This window comes from Cavia porcellus, unplaced genomic scaffold (genome assembly GCF_034190915.1).
Source record: "Cavia porcellus strain 051 isolate PalLab524CR breed Dunkin Hartley unplaced genomic scaffold, mCavPor4.1 scaffold_9, whole genome shotgun sequence".
NCBI lineage: Eukaryota > Metazoa > Chordata > Mammalia > Rodentia > Caviidae > Cavia > Cavia porcellus.
This window is the reverse complement of record NW_026947492.1, coordinates 64,129,056-64,143,680: the sequence shown is the minus strand read 5'-3', so window position 1 is coordinate 64,143,680 and position 14,625 is coordinate 64,129,056. Positions and strand designations below refer to the sequence as shown.

General features: G+C 36.8%; 1 protein-coding gene across 1 annotated transcript; it reads left to right on the top strand.

Annotated features, from left to right (window-relative positions):
* The first annotated feature begins 3,079 nt into the window (after window positions 1-3,079).
* On the top strand, window positions 3,080-13,949 carry LOC100722867 (olfactory receptor 51I2-like). Its single transcript, XM_013145275.2, has 3 exons — window positions 3,080-3,092; window positions 8,621-8,661; window positions 13,029-13,949. Exons 1-3 carry the CDS (start codon window positions 3,080-3,082, stop codon window positions 13,947-13,949), a joined length of 975 nt encoding a protein of 324 aa, XP_013000729.2.
* Window positions 13,950-14,625: the final 676 nt, after the last annotated feature.

The following is a 14,625-nucleotide window of genomic DNA, read 5'->3' as shown; positions in this document are numbered from 1 at the left end:
TAAAGAACAGAAAAATAGTAAAAGAGTACAAGTAATACAGAATTTCAAAATAAACAGCAAGAAATCACTAGTTAATAGGTTACATATTGTCATCTTAGAAACAGTTGTTCAAGTTCCAAAATTAAAGCATACAAAGTAGACATTCAAACAATGAGACTGAAAACAGTTCTGTTCAATGATCCAACAAAAACTTAGTAATATGCTCATCTGTCTTATATACTTAAACACACTTGCAGTTGTATCATTTAGAGCACTTTCTTTTCCTCTCTTTTTTACAATAACATTTACACATTTTGGGTTTTATTACTCCCACAGTTCTCATTACTTTTTTTTTTTGGAAGAGAATAAAACCAAATGTGAAAAAACAAAGCAGAGTCAGTCAAAACAAAGGATGGACATAGTATGTGATGTAAAAACAGAATACTTAACTACCAGTAAAGTCAGAGGTGAGCTGAGAAGGCGTGACTTGGGAAACAAGGGCATTTGCTCTCTGCAGGTTAAAGGAAAGGTGTAAAGATTTGAGAAATGTAGAATTTGATGTGTCTCTTCCACTTAAAACTATCACCATTAAAATCCTACTATTCATCCTGTACTATAATAATACCTTACTTATATAATCCTACAAATAAAGATTTGCAGTGACCATTCTGAAGGCCAGGAAACAGAGCCTCAAAGAGGTGATACAAGTTTCTCAAAGTCATTCTGTCATGAAAGGCAGAGTCCGGACTTGAAACCAGGTCTTTCTGATATTGAAGTGTCTTCTTTCACATCTCATTATATTACCCTTGATAACAATCGCAGCCTAAACAGCAGGCTTTGGAGGAGCCCAAGTAAGTGGTAAAAAAAAATCATGAGAAGTGACTTCTTTGGCCAGAAGTAATTCTAGATAAATTATGTCCCCGTGTTTTTCTGTCTGAAATTTGGGTGCAGTGTAACAGCTACCCTTCAGATCTCAAGGAGGGTTTAGACACAAACACAGGATCCTTGACTTCCAAAGTTTCCATGTCTCCTCTGACAGGAACAAAGAATAATAGTGAGTTAAACCAAACATCCCTACTCTCACAGATTCTACTCCGTGAAGATACATGAGAAGCTCCTTAATTTTTAAACCATTTTATTGAGATCCAATTGATATTCAAGAAGCTGTAGCTATTTAATACATACAATTTGATGGACTTGTATATTACTATACACTCCTGAAACTACCTGTCATCTCCAAGAGCTTTCTCCTGACCAGTTGTTGTTATTTTGCATCAAGAGCACTCTACAATGGAGTGCTATGCTTCCAAGAGATAAACTTGAGCCATTCACAGCTAGGTGCTTGCAACTTAAGAATACAGGTTAAGTAAAATAAATCAGACACACATAGCTGCTCTTATATGAGAAACACTAAATATACAAATAAAGAGCAAAATAAAAAAGGGATAAATAGGAAGTAGAGAGAAATTCAATACTTCTCAAATTACATGTTCCATTTTTGAGTATTTTGACATATATGCTAATCCATTTCATTCATACTAACAGTTTACCCTAGTTCATTGAAAAGAAAGTTTGTATTATTACTCATTTGTTTTTTGTAAGAATCTTTTTGGCTTATGTCTTGTACTGAGAAACTAACATATTTTCAAGATGATGATACACAGTGTAATAATACTATTATTCTCTTATTATTTGGTCATGAAATTTTTAGTTTTTCATAAAATAAAAAGAAAAAAATCTACCTTCTTGGAAAAATTTTAAGTAAACATATAGTACAGTTAATCAGAGGCCTTGTGTTGAGTTGTTTTTTAATGACTGTCTCCTATTTCATATTATGTGACCTTAGAGCTAGTCCAGAGAAAAATCCAGGGAGGAGCAGAAATTTAGTATGCCCTGAATCCCATATTGAAGAGAGGACTGAGCCCTGGGATAGAAATTGAGAGCTCTGAGTTGTATTTCCTATTCTGCCACTAGGTGCATGATGTTAGCTAATTCACATAATTTCTTTTGGGTTAACACAATGGTTGCATTAGATAATCTCTAAATTCCAGTTCTGTTCCAATATGATATTCTTTGAATACTATTATAAAATCACAGACAATTCCAAAGCCTGACAGGACTGATATTCTTGGGCTTCCCTGAGAACCTCCTCTGTCCACATGAGACAGCCAGCCCCTTCCCTACAGGCACAGCTGCTGTCTCCCCAAACATGGCATTTTTCTACTTGATCTTCCAGTCTCTGATTCTGCCACTTTGAGCTCTTTCCAAAAATCAAAACTGCACCCAGAGATGGGATTTTCCGCCATAGTAGGTATATACAAGCTCTCTAAAAGGAAGCTGGGCCCAACAGAAAGCACAGATGTTCTGTGAGTCATCAAGTCAATTCATTCTTCGTGAGACTCATTTCCCTCGTCTGTTTTTCTAAGGATAATAACTAAATCTGCTTCTCAGTGCTTTTCTGAGAACTGTGTGTAACATAAGCCATGTACCACATTTAGCATAGTACTCAATACATAGTATGAAGTCAACAAATATGTGCCATTATTATTACCATAGAAGGGATAATAATCCTTGCCTCACAGATGTGTGTGTGGGGAGTGGGAGATAGGAATATACCCGGGGCCCTGACAAGCAAGTCATAGTTTTTCTTACAACTCTCACCAAGTGAAATGAGCTGAGAGCTTGGGATTTAATAATGAGTCTCCCAATCAGGTGGGAAGGCAGCACACACTTGCCATTCCCAATACTAAGGATTGCAAGTTCAAGCACAAACTGGGCAATTAGTGATTTAGTGAGACTCTGTCGCAAATAAAACTGGCTGAAGAAGTAGCTCAGTGTGAATGCATTGAGTTCAAGGTCCAGTATCACAAGTTCTCTCTCTCTCTCTCTCTCTCTCTCTCTCTCTCTCTCTCTCTCTCTCCCTCACTCCCTCCCTCCCTCCAGAAATATGGATGGTATATGAAAAAAGGAAAGAAGAATTTCCACTGAGGAAAATGGGATTTAAATGAGATGGGATGGGAAAGCTAAGTAATCTGTGCACTGGAAGAGGAAGGCTAATAGAAGAACAGTTTCTACAGTTGCTTCAGCTAAGTGTGACCACATGTCAGAAGATGGTAAACTAAAGGAAGGGCTATGGCCCCTGCTTATGTCTCTGTCACAGACCAGAGGTCTAGAAATGTATTTGCATTTTAATCCTAATATCTAGAAGACTTTCCTGGATTCCTCCTGACATGGGGAGAGCTGAGGCAACTAATCCAACCAGCTCCTGCTAAGAGCCCTCTAAAATTGGGAGTCTTAAGCAAGTGATCACTATAGTGAGAAGATCTTTCCCAGTGAAACAAAGTCTCCAGGGACTGAGGACCAAGACAACATTGCCCTATTCCCAGCCATGTTTATGTTGGCCTAGTCAGTGGAGGGCACCAGTTTAGGTAGCCAGGTCCCCTAAAAGGCCGCAATCCCTAGTTGCCCGAGGACTAGGACAGCTCCCATCCCCCAGTAATTTAATCTAACCTCCACCTCCAAAAAAGCACATCATTTATCCCAGCCTGGGTTGATAAGAAAAAGAGAAAAACATAAATTTCCTTGTTTCTGGGACTAGAGATTTCCCTAGGCTTTTTTTATTACTGGTTGAAAGATTTATGCTCAATATATATTTGCAACAAGATTTTATCAGCATCATGTATTTTAGATTCTTTCCAATAGTTATCACCATTCAAATCTCTCCACTGGTGTGAAAGTTAGTACCCAGGATTTATCTCTTAATTCCAATCAATTATGAACATTCAGGAATCATGGATAATGTTCCATGCCCTGAAATATGAAGGAAATACAAAAATAAACAATAGTGCATACTATAGTGGGTGACATATAAAACAAAATTTATTAATAGCAAGCCCTCTGTTCCCATAAAAGGATTTGAAGGTTCAATGGCTACCCAGAGGGCAGGTGGGGCAGGGAGAGGGACAAAGAGTGGTAGGGAGGAAGGGAAGGAGGAAGGGAAAGGGAGGGAGACATACACACGGAAAGAGAGAGAGACAGGGAGAGAGAGAGAAGCTTTGCTTTGCTGTGGGGATGTAAGAGAGATTCATGAACAGGTGATATTTAAACTGAGGCCCGATTGGATTTGAGGGAAATAAATGGAGAAAACCAAAGGGAATATATAGAGACATTAAACAGATGACTTCTGATACTGCAAGAAGCTTTTATTGCTGGAACATAAGCTGTTTCTTCCTTTGGGTTTAACAGAAATGAACATCTAAGTGCTGCTCTGTGGAAGATCAGATCTAGTGCCCAACTAAGAGGAATGGTAGAATTGATGCAGGGGAAAAGGAGAACAAAAACAAAGGTGCGTTACATAGTTGTCCACTCAGTGTACAACTGTTGCCATGTCTCTTAGGAATCCCTAGTATTTGTCTCAGCATCTTCCTCCCAGTGTAATCAAAAGAAAAGTAATTTTCCTTCTTATACTCCATTAGTTCGTAATTACCAACAGAGCATTAAATCCCAGCACTGAAAAACTGCCTCTACTTTAGTAATTCAATGGATTCCTGTGGGCCACTGTGCCATAGCATCAAAGGACAAAACCCAAGTGGAGAGTGGGAGGGGCACATCGCAGGGCAGAGGTGAGGCTATGGCAGGTTGCACCTGGCCAGGTTGGCCAGAGCCTGCACAGTAGTAGTAGCCAGAATAATAATAATCTAGAACTGGCTAGAATAATAATGAAGGATGCAGGGATTTTAAGTGATTTACAATTTGATTAAGGAGAAAAGATAATTTTTCCAGTTTTATAAAAGTATAAGTGACAAGCGAAATTGTATCTATGGTGTAAAACTTGGTCTTCTGACATATAGTGTACATTGTGAAATGCTTACCACAATCAAACTAATTAACATATCACACGGTTGCCATTTTGTGATAAGAACATTTAAGACCTACTCTCTTAGAAAATCCAGCTATACAATACACCATAGTTAACAGCAAAAGAGCTACAGAATTTATTTACTCCTCATAACTGAAATTTGTACTCCCATTTCCTCTACCATCCACTCCCTAGAAAACTATTTTCTATTCTCTGCGATACCAAGCAAGGGCTTCATGCCCAACAAACACAGAAGTCATTACTAAAGCATAAGATTTTGCCAAACAAGAGATTTATTGCATGTAGGTTGACCAATAAGAAAACAGGAAGCACACCAAATCTGTTCATTTATTGGTAACAAAATAATTTAAGCAGCTATGGGGAAAGAGAGGGCTGGTTGGTTATGACTGGAAGTCTTAGTAAATGAGTCTGCACCTAGGCGACCAGTGCAGGTGGACCTTGTGGATAATTCTGGTTTGTCTAGAAACTGCTAGAGTTCAAGGGACCTGAATTCTTTGATTCATAATCTGTCCACTGGCAACTATTGTCTCCACCAGTCTCTGAGCATCCTTCTGTGTCCGTTCCTGGGATTCTACACCTCCAAGTACAAAAAGCAGTTTTTAGGAACAGGGAAGTTGCCATCTTGTGGTTTCATTCCTTCTGTGACTGTTGTACCAGTCTATACTCCCACCAACAATACAGAAAGTGTTCTTTTTCCCCACATTCCTGCCAGCATTTGTTATTGCTTGAGGGAATGGTTTCTAAATGATAACCATTCTTTCTGGAGATGGAATCTCAGTGCTGTTTTAATTTGCATTTCTCGAATGACCAGTGATATTAAAGTTTTTCATATATTTACTTACCATTGTACTTCATCTGAGAAGTATATATTCATCTCAGATGCCCATTTTTGGATTGGGTCTTTGAATTTTGGGAGCCTAATTTTTTTGTTTTTCTTCATATGTTCTAAATATGTGTCCTTTGTCTGAGAGATAGTTGGTTAAATTCTTTTCCCATTCTGTGAGCTGTCATTCTGTTGTTAGTGATTTCTTTTGATGTGCAAAAATGTTTTAATAAGATGAGATTCCAGTTGTTGATTCTTTGAAGAACTTCCAGTGTAACTTGAGTTTTGTTGAAATTTCTCCTTTAAAGGGTGAATAATATTCTTTTGTGTATCATATTCTTATTATCAATTTATCTACTGAGATGGACACAGCTTTCATCATTAGCTATTGTTATACCAAGCAAGAAAATTTTATCTTTTTCTTTCTGATTTGGATGCCTTTTTGTTTTCTTCCTGAATTTCTCTGCCTAATACTTTTACTGACATATGGTCTGTATTACGCTAGTGTGTGTGCATTCTGTACTTTCAATATAATACCCTGACTTTATTATTTTATTTCTGTTTTGCACAACGTTGCCTATGAGGGAACTGGGTAATGTACACATGGAATCTCTTTGAATTAGAAATGCATAAAAATGTACAACCAGTGCTAGAGATTTAGCTCAGTGGCATAAGCATCTGCCTGGCAAGCCTGAGGTTGTGAGTTCAAACCTTGGTTAAAAAAAAAAAAAAAAAAAAACTACAACCATCGCAGCATGAGCTTTATTTTTTAACCCTTAGATTCCATTATACCTCATTCAGAATTTTTTTACAAGTGAAAGGCAGTCAACAAAGAAGTTTTATACTTAAAGAGAAGAAATGAATTTGAAGAAACACATTCATTTTCTTTGTGGCAGGATGTGGATGTAGATATAGAAATGATTAAAATAACAATCGGAGGTAGAAGGAAGCTTTGAGAGGATGCATTTGCAGGCTTTGCTTTTCTTTGTGAAGTTGGGAGTGACATCAGAAGAGCTACTGAGATTAGAGGGAGCAGACTGAGAAAAATGGTGATGATTAAACACTGAAAGAGAAGAATCACAACTTACATTCTCATATTGTGTTTTTCATTTAAATTTTCAAATTTACATAATTTTTTTCTGTAAGTTTACTCATCTCTTCTCGATGTTATTTCTTGTGCAACTGGTATTCTGTTCAGGTAGTCATTGCTATTTCTATATCTTTAAGAGATTTACTTGTTTTGTCTTCAGTAAATTTAGTGTTTATTTTAATATTTTAAACTATTTAAATATTAAAATGAAACATTAAATTTGTTGGAAGATAGAATAGGCAGAACCTTTGAAGATATTGGAATAGTCAAAGATTTATTATCCACACCCCAATCACACAGGAAATACCACAAAGAATCAACAACTGGGATCTCATCTTACTAAGAAGCTTTTACACAGCAGAGTAAAGAAACGGCCCACAGTATGGGGCAAAAAGTTTTCCAGCTATTCCTCAGGCAAAGGATAACTATCTAGAATATATAAATAACTCAAAAATATTTGAGTCCTCTTGTGATTTAAAGACCCAATCCAAAAATGAGCATCTTAAATAAACACTTCTCAGAGAAATAAATATAAATGCAAATAAATTTTTGAAAATGTATTCAATATCTTTGGTCATTTACAAAATGCAAATTAAAAGAACTCTGAGATTACATCTTACCCCAGAAAGAATGACTATTTCCAGGAAATCAACCAATAACAAAACTGTTGATGGGAGTGTAGACTGGTGCAACCACAGTGGAAATTAATGTGGAGATTCCTCAAAAAACTAGGACTGGAGTTTTCATTTGACCTTAGCTAGTTTGATTGTTGGCACCTTCCTGAAAAAAACTAAAATCATCATACCACAGCAATAGAGGCACATTCATGTTTATAGCAGCACAGTTTGTAATAGCCAAATCTGGGACACAGCTCAAATGCCCAACAACTTGATTAGATTAAAGAAAATATGTTTTTTTTAATGCAAGTCAGTACTACTCTGCCATAAAAAAGGATAAGCTTAAAACATTTTTAGTTGAATTGATGAATCTTGAAACCACATTCTTAAGTGAAATAAATTGGACACACCTATAAATATGACATTATCTTCCTAGTGTAAGAAACTGCAAGTGTAAATAAGGGCCAAAATATTTAATAGATATTGTGAAATGGAAAAATATGTTCAAATGGCAAAGGGAATAATGAAAAAGGCAGATGGAGAGTAAAGAAGGAAAAAGTACATAAAAATGAAAAAGAAAGGAAAAATAGGAACAAAGCTTTTGTAAATATAGAGGGGAAGAGAGATTGAAGGGTCAGTAGAGGAACAGGGAAAAAAATAAGTTATATCATGCACAGGTACAGATTTCTTATGATGAATGTGACCATTATGTATACTTAAAATATGCCCATAAAGCTATTTTTTTGAAAATAAAAACTGTTTACATCTTTTATCCATTGTGCTTTTATCTTAGTACGTATATGGTGAGAGATATGAGTCTAGCTCAGTCTTTTGCATATGTATACCAAGTTTCCCAGCACCATTTGTAAAGAGGCTATCATTCCTCCAACATATGTTTTTAGTCCCTTTGTCAGAGATTAGATAACTGAATGTGCTGGGGTTGTTTCTGTCTCCTCTTTTTTGTTCCATTTATTTTCATGTCTGTTTTCGTGCCATTTTTATCACTGCAGCTTTGTAATACAATTTGAAACCTGGAATTGTGATGTCTCCGGATTTGCTCCCACTTCTCAGGATTTCTTTTGCTATTCTGGGTTTCTCCCAGTTCCATATGAATTTTAGATTAACTTTTCTATTCCATGAAAAATATTATTGGTAGCTTGATTAGTACTGCATTACATCTACATATCAGTTTTGATAGTATGGCTGATTTGATATTTGTTCCACCTATCCAGGAACAGCAAATATTGTTGCACTTTTTGATGTCACACGCTCTGTGGGGAAAAAGGAACTTTGCCATGGTTGGTGGGAATGCAAACTAGAACCAGCACTGTGGAATCTGCAGGATGGAAATTCCTCAAAAAACTAAAATTGAAATTCTATTTGACCCAGCTAATCCCTTTCTATGTATCTTCCCAAAAGAATCAAAGACATAGTATAATGATACATACCTATGTTTAGAGCAGCACAACTCATAACAGCTAAATCTTAGAAACAGCCTCTCTGTCTGCCAACAAGTGAACAAATAAGAAATTGTAGTATTTATTCCCAATGAAGTTCTACTCTACCATAAAGAAGGATAAATTTGAGTCATTTTTAAGTAAATGAATGCATCTTAATAAAGTTAAATGAAATAAATAAGACACACAGGCTTAAATATTGCATAGTTTATCTTGTATGAGAAACCCAAAGTATGAATAATTTAAATAACAAAATAAAATACAGATAATAGGTAACAAAGAGATAAAGTTGATAGGGAACCAAGAGAGGAGTAAAAATAATTAAGATGTGTCGTACTCATGTACCAATTCCCCAAAATGAACATAATCATTATTTACTGAAAAGACATACCAATAAAAATTTAATGTTTTTAAGCGAAACAAAGTGGCTCCAGGTGAATCATAATAGCCCCATTTGATTCAAAAGCGCTGAGGTCAAAAGAATTATGGGAATCCTTCAGAAGTGAGGCAGAATGAAGAAGGAGCTTGGAGTGTGAGGCAATAGACTTAAGCATTTGAATGCAGGTTTGACTAGACTGCTATTCTTTTTTCCACTGTCTACTGTTTCTCCCTATAAAACCTCCTTGATTTGATAGGTCAGTGCCAACCTAGAAGTGTGGTTAGAATCTGCTTGCTCACCTCTGAGAATTCATGTGTTCAGCCCTAGTATCTGTCCCAGAATGAACTGAGAGCTCAGCAGCACAGGATCTGTGGGTCTTTCAGAAATCTGTCCCTCTCTATTTCCTCTCAAGCTTTCCCTGACTTAGGCTGGCTCAGCCAGTGCTGGGATCCCAGCCACATTCCTCCATGTGCCTACCTGTGACAAAGACTGCAAACTTCTGCAGGATTCATCCTGAGACCTGGCCCAGAGTCTTTGAAATACTGTCCTAGAAGATTTCAAATTCAGTTGAGCCACAAAAGCTGAAAACCTCAAAAGATAATCTAAATTTGAGGGGATATTTGTACAGCCTAGTATTCTAGACTCCCTTTTCTTCTTTTGTTTAATTCCTCCAAACATTTTGCCATTGATTTCAAAGCCAGGCACAACTCTCCCACTCTCCAGGGACCTGAGTGGAATGACTCCTGTGCCTGGTCTTCCCTAGAGTCAGGTGACACCGTTAAAAAAGCCCTGTGCAGTGAGATAAAACTCAGTCCCATTACCTCAATCAGCTTGCGTTTCTGCAAAATGTGAGTGTCAGGGCAACTTGAGACAATAGCCAAGGTGAGTACCTAGAGCGCAACACATCACTCCCTTCTCCTTTTCCCAAATAAATGACTCCAAGCATCTCAGCCTCTGATGGTATCAGTTGGAAGGGGCTGTCTGCAAAGCAAAAGAAGGAGAAATAGTCTGGAACAATGAGATATGATTCTATCCTAAGAGAGAGCAAGAGAGCAAAACAGATCGACTTTCCACAGTACGGAGGTTTGCATATCGGATAAAAATGGGGATCCCAGACCATATTTCCAAGGAGATATGTACCTCAGTCTTTACAGAGATTGATGAGAGGATGTGTCCAGTTCTTCTCCCATCTAGCATTCTGAGCAGCAGTTCAATTGCTCACCTGACCTCATCTGGACCGGCATTTCTCCATAAACATTCCCCGTCACGTTCTTCCAGCTGGAAAGGTCCCAACATGCCTGTCAGGTGGTGTAGAACAAGCCTGATTTCCAGAATCTTTGAGTGAAGTAGGAAAGAACTGGGTAATTACACCTTACTCAAATAGCTTGCTCTCAGTTCTGCCCATCTTTCATTTCTATACAGCATCCTGGAGTCCAGACCCTTGCTGCTAGAATTTTTCTGGAAATTTTGCCTGCAAGAGTGGAAAGTGCAGCTAAGACAAAAGAGTTTGAGGCTGCTCTTCATAAAACCATCCTGTTTGCAGTGCCACTCTTCATTCTTGCTCTTTTCAACTCTAAATTAGTCTTTTAAAGGGGGACTGTAACCTAGCCTCTCTACAAAACACTGAATTTTTTCTGCCAGTTTCTTAGTATTCTTCCCATTTTCATCTATTTGAATCCTTTGTATCCCATTCTATTTTTGTGAATTAATGACTTTTTTATTTCTTACTCTCACTTAAATGTGAAAGTGATGATAATTATTCCCACAAATCTCCACATTTAACTCTGACCCTGAAAGTTGTCACTTTTATACAGAAATACTATTAATTTTAGTAATATTTCACTATGAAAAAACAAAATATTCCAAATTAGGGAAAAAATAAAGGTCTATATAACCGTATTCTAACCCTATAATCATCAGTTCTTAGCTACTTTTGTGGCTATAAATGGTCCTCACTAAGTCATCATCTCCTTCTATATTTTTATTTTAAAGAGAAAAAACAGAAAAGAAAAACAAAAAACAAGAGACATACAAACAGCAAGAATAACAAAAAACCTAAAAAGCAACAACAACATAAGCTTTCAAAACAAGATGATAGGAATTTAACAATGGTTATAACATTGCAGATTGTTGTCTTCAAAACAGTTGCTTAGATTATCAGATATAAACATGCATATTTGATCTAATCATAAGAGTATTAACTGTTCTTTTCCAAGAACTAACAGAATTAGTATTATAATCATCTTAACTATTTTATGTATATATAAACAAATTTATTTCTTTTTCCTTTTGATCCCTGCTCATTCTACATTTTAAAAACAATTTTCAGATAGTGAAAGACAGTTACAATAGTATAATCATATCAAAAATTCAACTAGTGTTACTTTTCAGTTTTCCTAATTATCCTATAAAAGTGTTTTTGTTTGTTAGTCACTTTTGTACTTGTTATGCTCAAAACAAGATCCAGCCCAATTCTATATACTGCATTTGGTAAATACGTGTCAAGTATCTAATTATTAGATCGGTTTTCTATCTTTCTTTTCATTTTTCTTAAAATCTGTTTGTGGATGAAATTGGCATTTTTTTCTTCTCGTTTAATTTTTTTCTGACTGTATCTTCTTCTATGTTCATGACTACTTGCCTGATTTCTCCACTATTTCTTGTAAACTGGTAGTTAATTATAAGCCAGGCTTATTATGTTCAAATATTTAGTTTCTCTCATTTGATGATGGTATTGATCCTTGATTTTTCCCATTATTTCATTGGACTTTAAAAAATGGTACTATAATTCTATTATTTTTATTAGATATATGGCTTCTGTAAATTCATCAATTTTTTGTTTATGTCATGCAACAATTTATAAAATAAGAGAAAGTTATTTACCACTTGCCGTGATACTGAGCACCTAATTTCATTAACCATTGAGCAGTGCGAATTAGTGCACAATTAATGTGTTCCAACCCATTGTAGTTCTTATCCTTGCTCAGTTATGCCTTGGAATCCTTTTTAAATGGACTTTTTTGTCTTTTTAAAATGACTTCAGTTGCTTTTTTTAGTTCCATATTTTCTAGTATTGACAGAAGTTCAATTTCATTTGATGTGTTTCCAGCACAAAGTAATAGCCACACCCCTGATGGACCCCACAGAACACCTAGTCATTCCTGCCTTCAAAGTGACTTGATCACTTTGCTCAGATCTAAAATAATTGCAAACCCCAATGATCATAGTAAATTCCCCAAAGGCTAATTTCTAATGGGTTTTTAAATTTCTGCCAAAGGTGATCTTAGTAGCTGTTTCTGTATTTCTTAAATTGGTTTATATTTTGACTGTTAGCTTTATTTATTATTTAATTATTTATTACTTGCTTGGGGCTTTAAAAGCATAACAATACCATGCTGTTTACCTTTCATACTTTGTCAGAACATTTGCAGTTTACTTATCCATGACCTCATCATTTGCAGTTGAAAAAAGAAGATGATTCCTTTGAGCTTTTCAGGAAACTTTCACATACTTTTGAAGAAAGTATTGTTCTGTTCAGTTGTGAACAAAGCAGTATTTCACACAATTAGAAGATACTTTAATGATTAAAGATTTACACTTTTAAATCTATTCAACACCTGTCATATTTACTATTGTGTTTAAACTATATGCATATATATCTATATTACTTTTATTTTCTGATAACTTCATCTTTTCTCCCTAGGTATACTCTTAAATTGAAGACACCATACCCTCTTAATAGTCTTCAGCTAATTCCCAAGCATGATCCCTACACAGTCCTGTATAAACATCTCCTTCTTCCAGCCACCAGCTTTCCTCCTGGTTGGCCTCCCAGGCCTAGAAGCATTTCACGGCTGGATATCCATCCCCTTCTTGTCCATGTACACTGTGGCACTCACTGGAAACTGCCTCATCATCCTGGCTGTGAAGAGGACCCCTAACCTACACCAGCCCATGTACTACTTCCTGTCCATGCTGGCCCTCAGCGATGTGGGGCTCACCTTGTCCACACTGCCCACCACTCTGTCAGTGCTCTGGTTTGACTACGCCTTCATCGGCTTCAATGCCTGCCTGGTCCAGATGTTCTTCTTGCACGTCTTCTCTGTGGTGGAGTCCTCTGTGCTCCTGGCCATGTCATTTGACCGCTTCGTGGCCATCTCCAACCCTTTGCGCTATGCAGCGGTTCTCACAAATAATGTCATCATCAGAATTGGAATGGCCATTGTAACTCGAGCCACTCTGTCCCTCTTCCCAGTACCCTTCTTGCTGAAGCGACTGAACTATTGCCCTGGCAAAATCGTCTTATCACATTCTTTCTGTTTCCATGCAGATGTCATGAAACGGGCTTGTGCTGACATTACTGTCAACATCCTGTATGGGCTGTATGTGGTTCTGTCCACTGTGGGTCTAGATTCTTTGCTTATTGTCCTGTCCTATACCCTTATTCTTCATACAGTGATGGGGCTGGCATCTCCCAAGGAGCGGGTTCGCGCCCTGAACACCTGTGTTTCCCATATCTTAGCTGTGCTGGTGTTCTACATCCCTGTCATAGGTGTGTCCATGATCCACCGCTTTGGGAGGCACCTCCCCCAGCTCGTACATGCTCTTGTTGCCTATGTGTACCTGGTGGTGCCCCCTGTGCTGAACCCTGTCATCTATAGCATCAAGTCCAAACCCATCAGGGAGGCCATACTCAGAGTGTTAAGGGGAAAATGTCATAGATGACACTGCCAGCTACTCGCAAGTTTTAAGATCTGCAAAGTACTTAGTAAACAACTAAAAAATTAGCAACTTCTGGATGGGCCAAATCCTATCCCTAGCTTTCCTGTCAGCATCTAGCAAAGGAAGTACCACATTGGGATGAAAAATCGTTATTATGATTATGCTGTTATTATGCTATTAATATAAAAACTCAGGACTTCACACATGATAGGCAAATGCTCTCTGCCTAAGCTATAACCCTAGTCCTGATAATTTGATTTTTATTCATTTATTGCCTCATTTATCATATGTATTTCCTCAATACCAACTTTTTTGCCCTATGCTAGGTACCAGGAACAGAGACATTATTCCTGTGTTGCCTTGTCAAATTTGGTACATGTATAAAATATATAAATAGGAAAATATTTAGTACAGTGTAGTATCAGCATTGTTAAATGTGTGGGCAGAGTTCTGGATAAGCAGAGAATCAAGTTACTTATCTGAATGTTCTTTAGTACATTCTATGATTAACTAATAATAATTATAGTTTATAACATAATATTATAATGATCATTTTGATTAATATAGATTATAGAATATAGGAAATGGTAATTAAAGATATTCTGTTCTTTTTATTGTATTAATCATTCATTCATGAATCAGAACAAATGCTATTTGTGCCTCTTTAAGATTCTGAGGC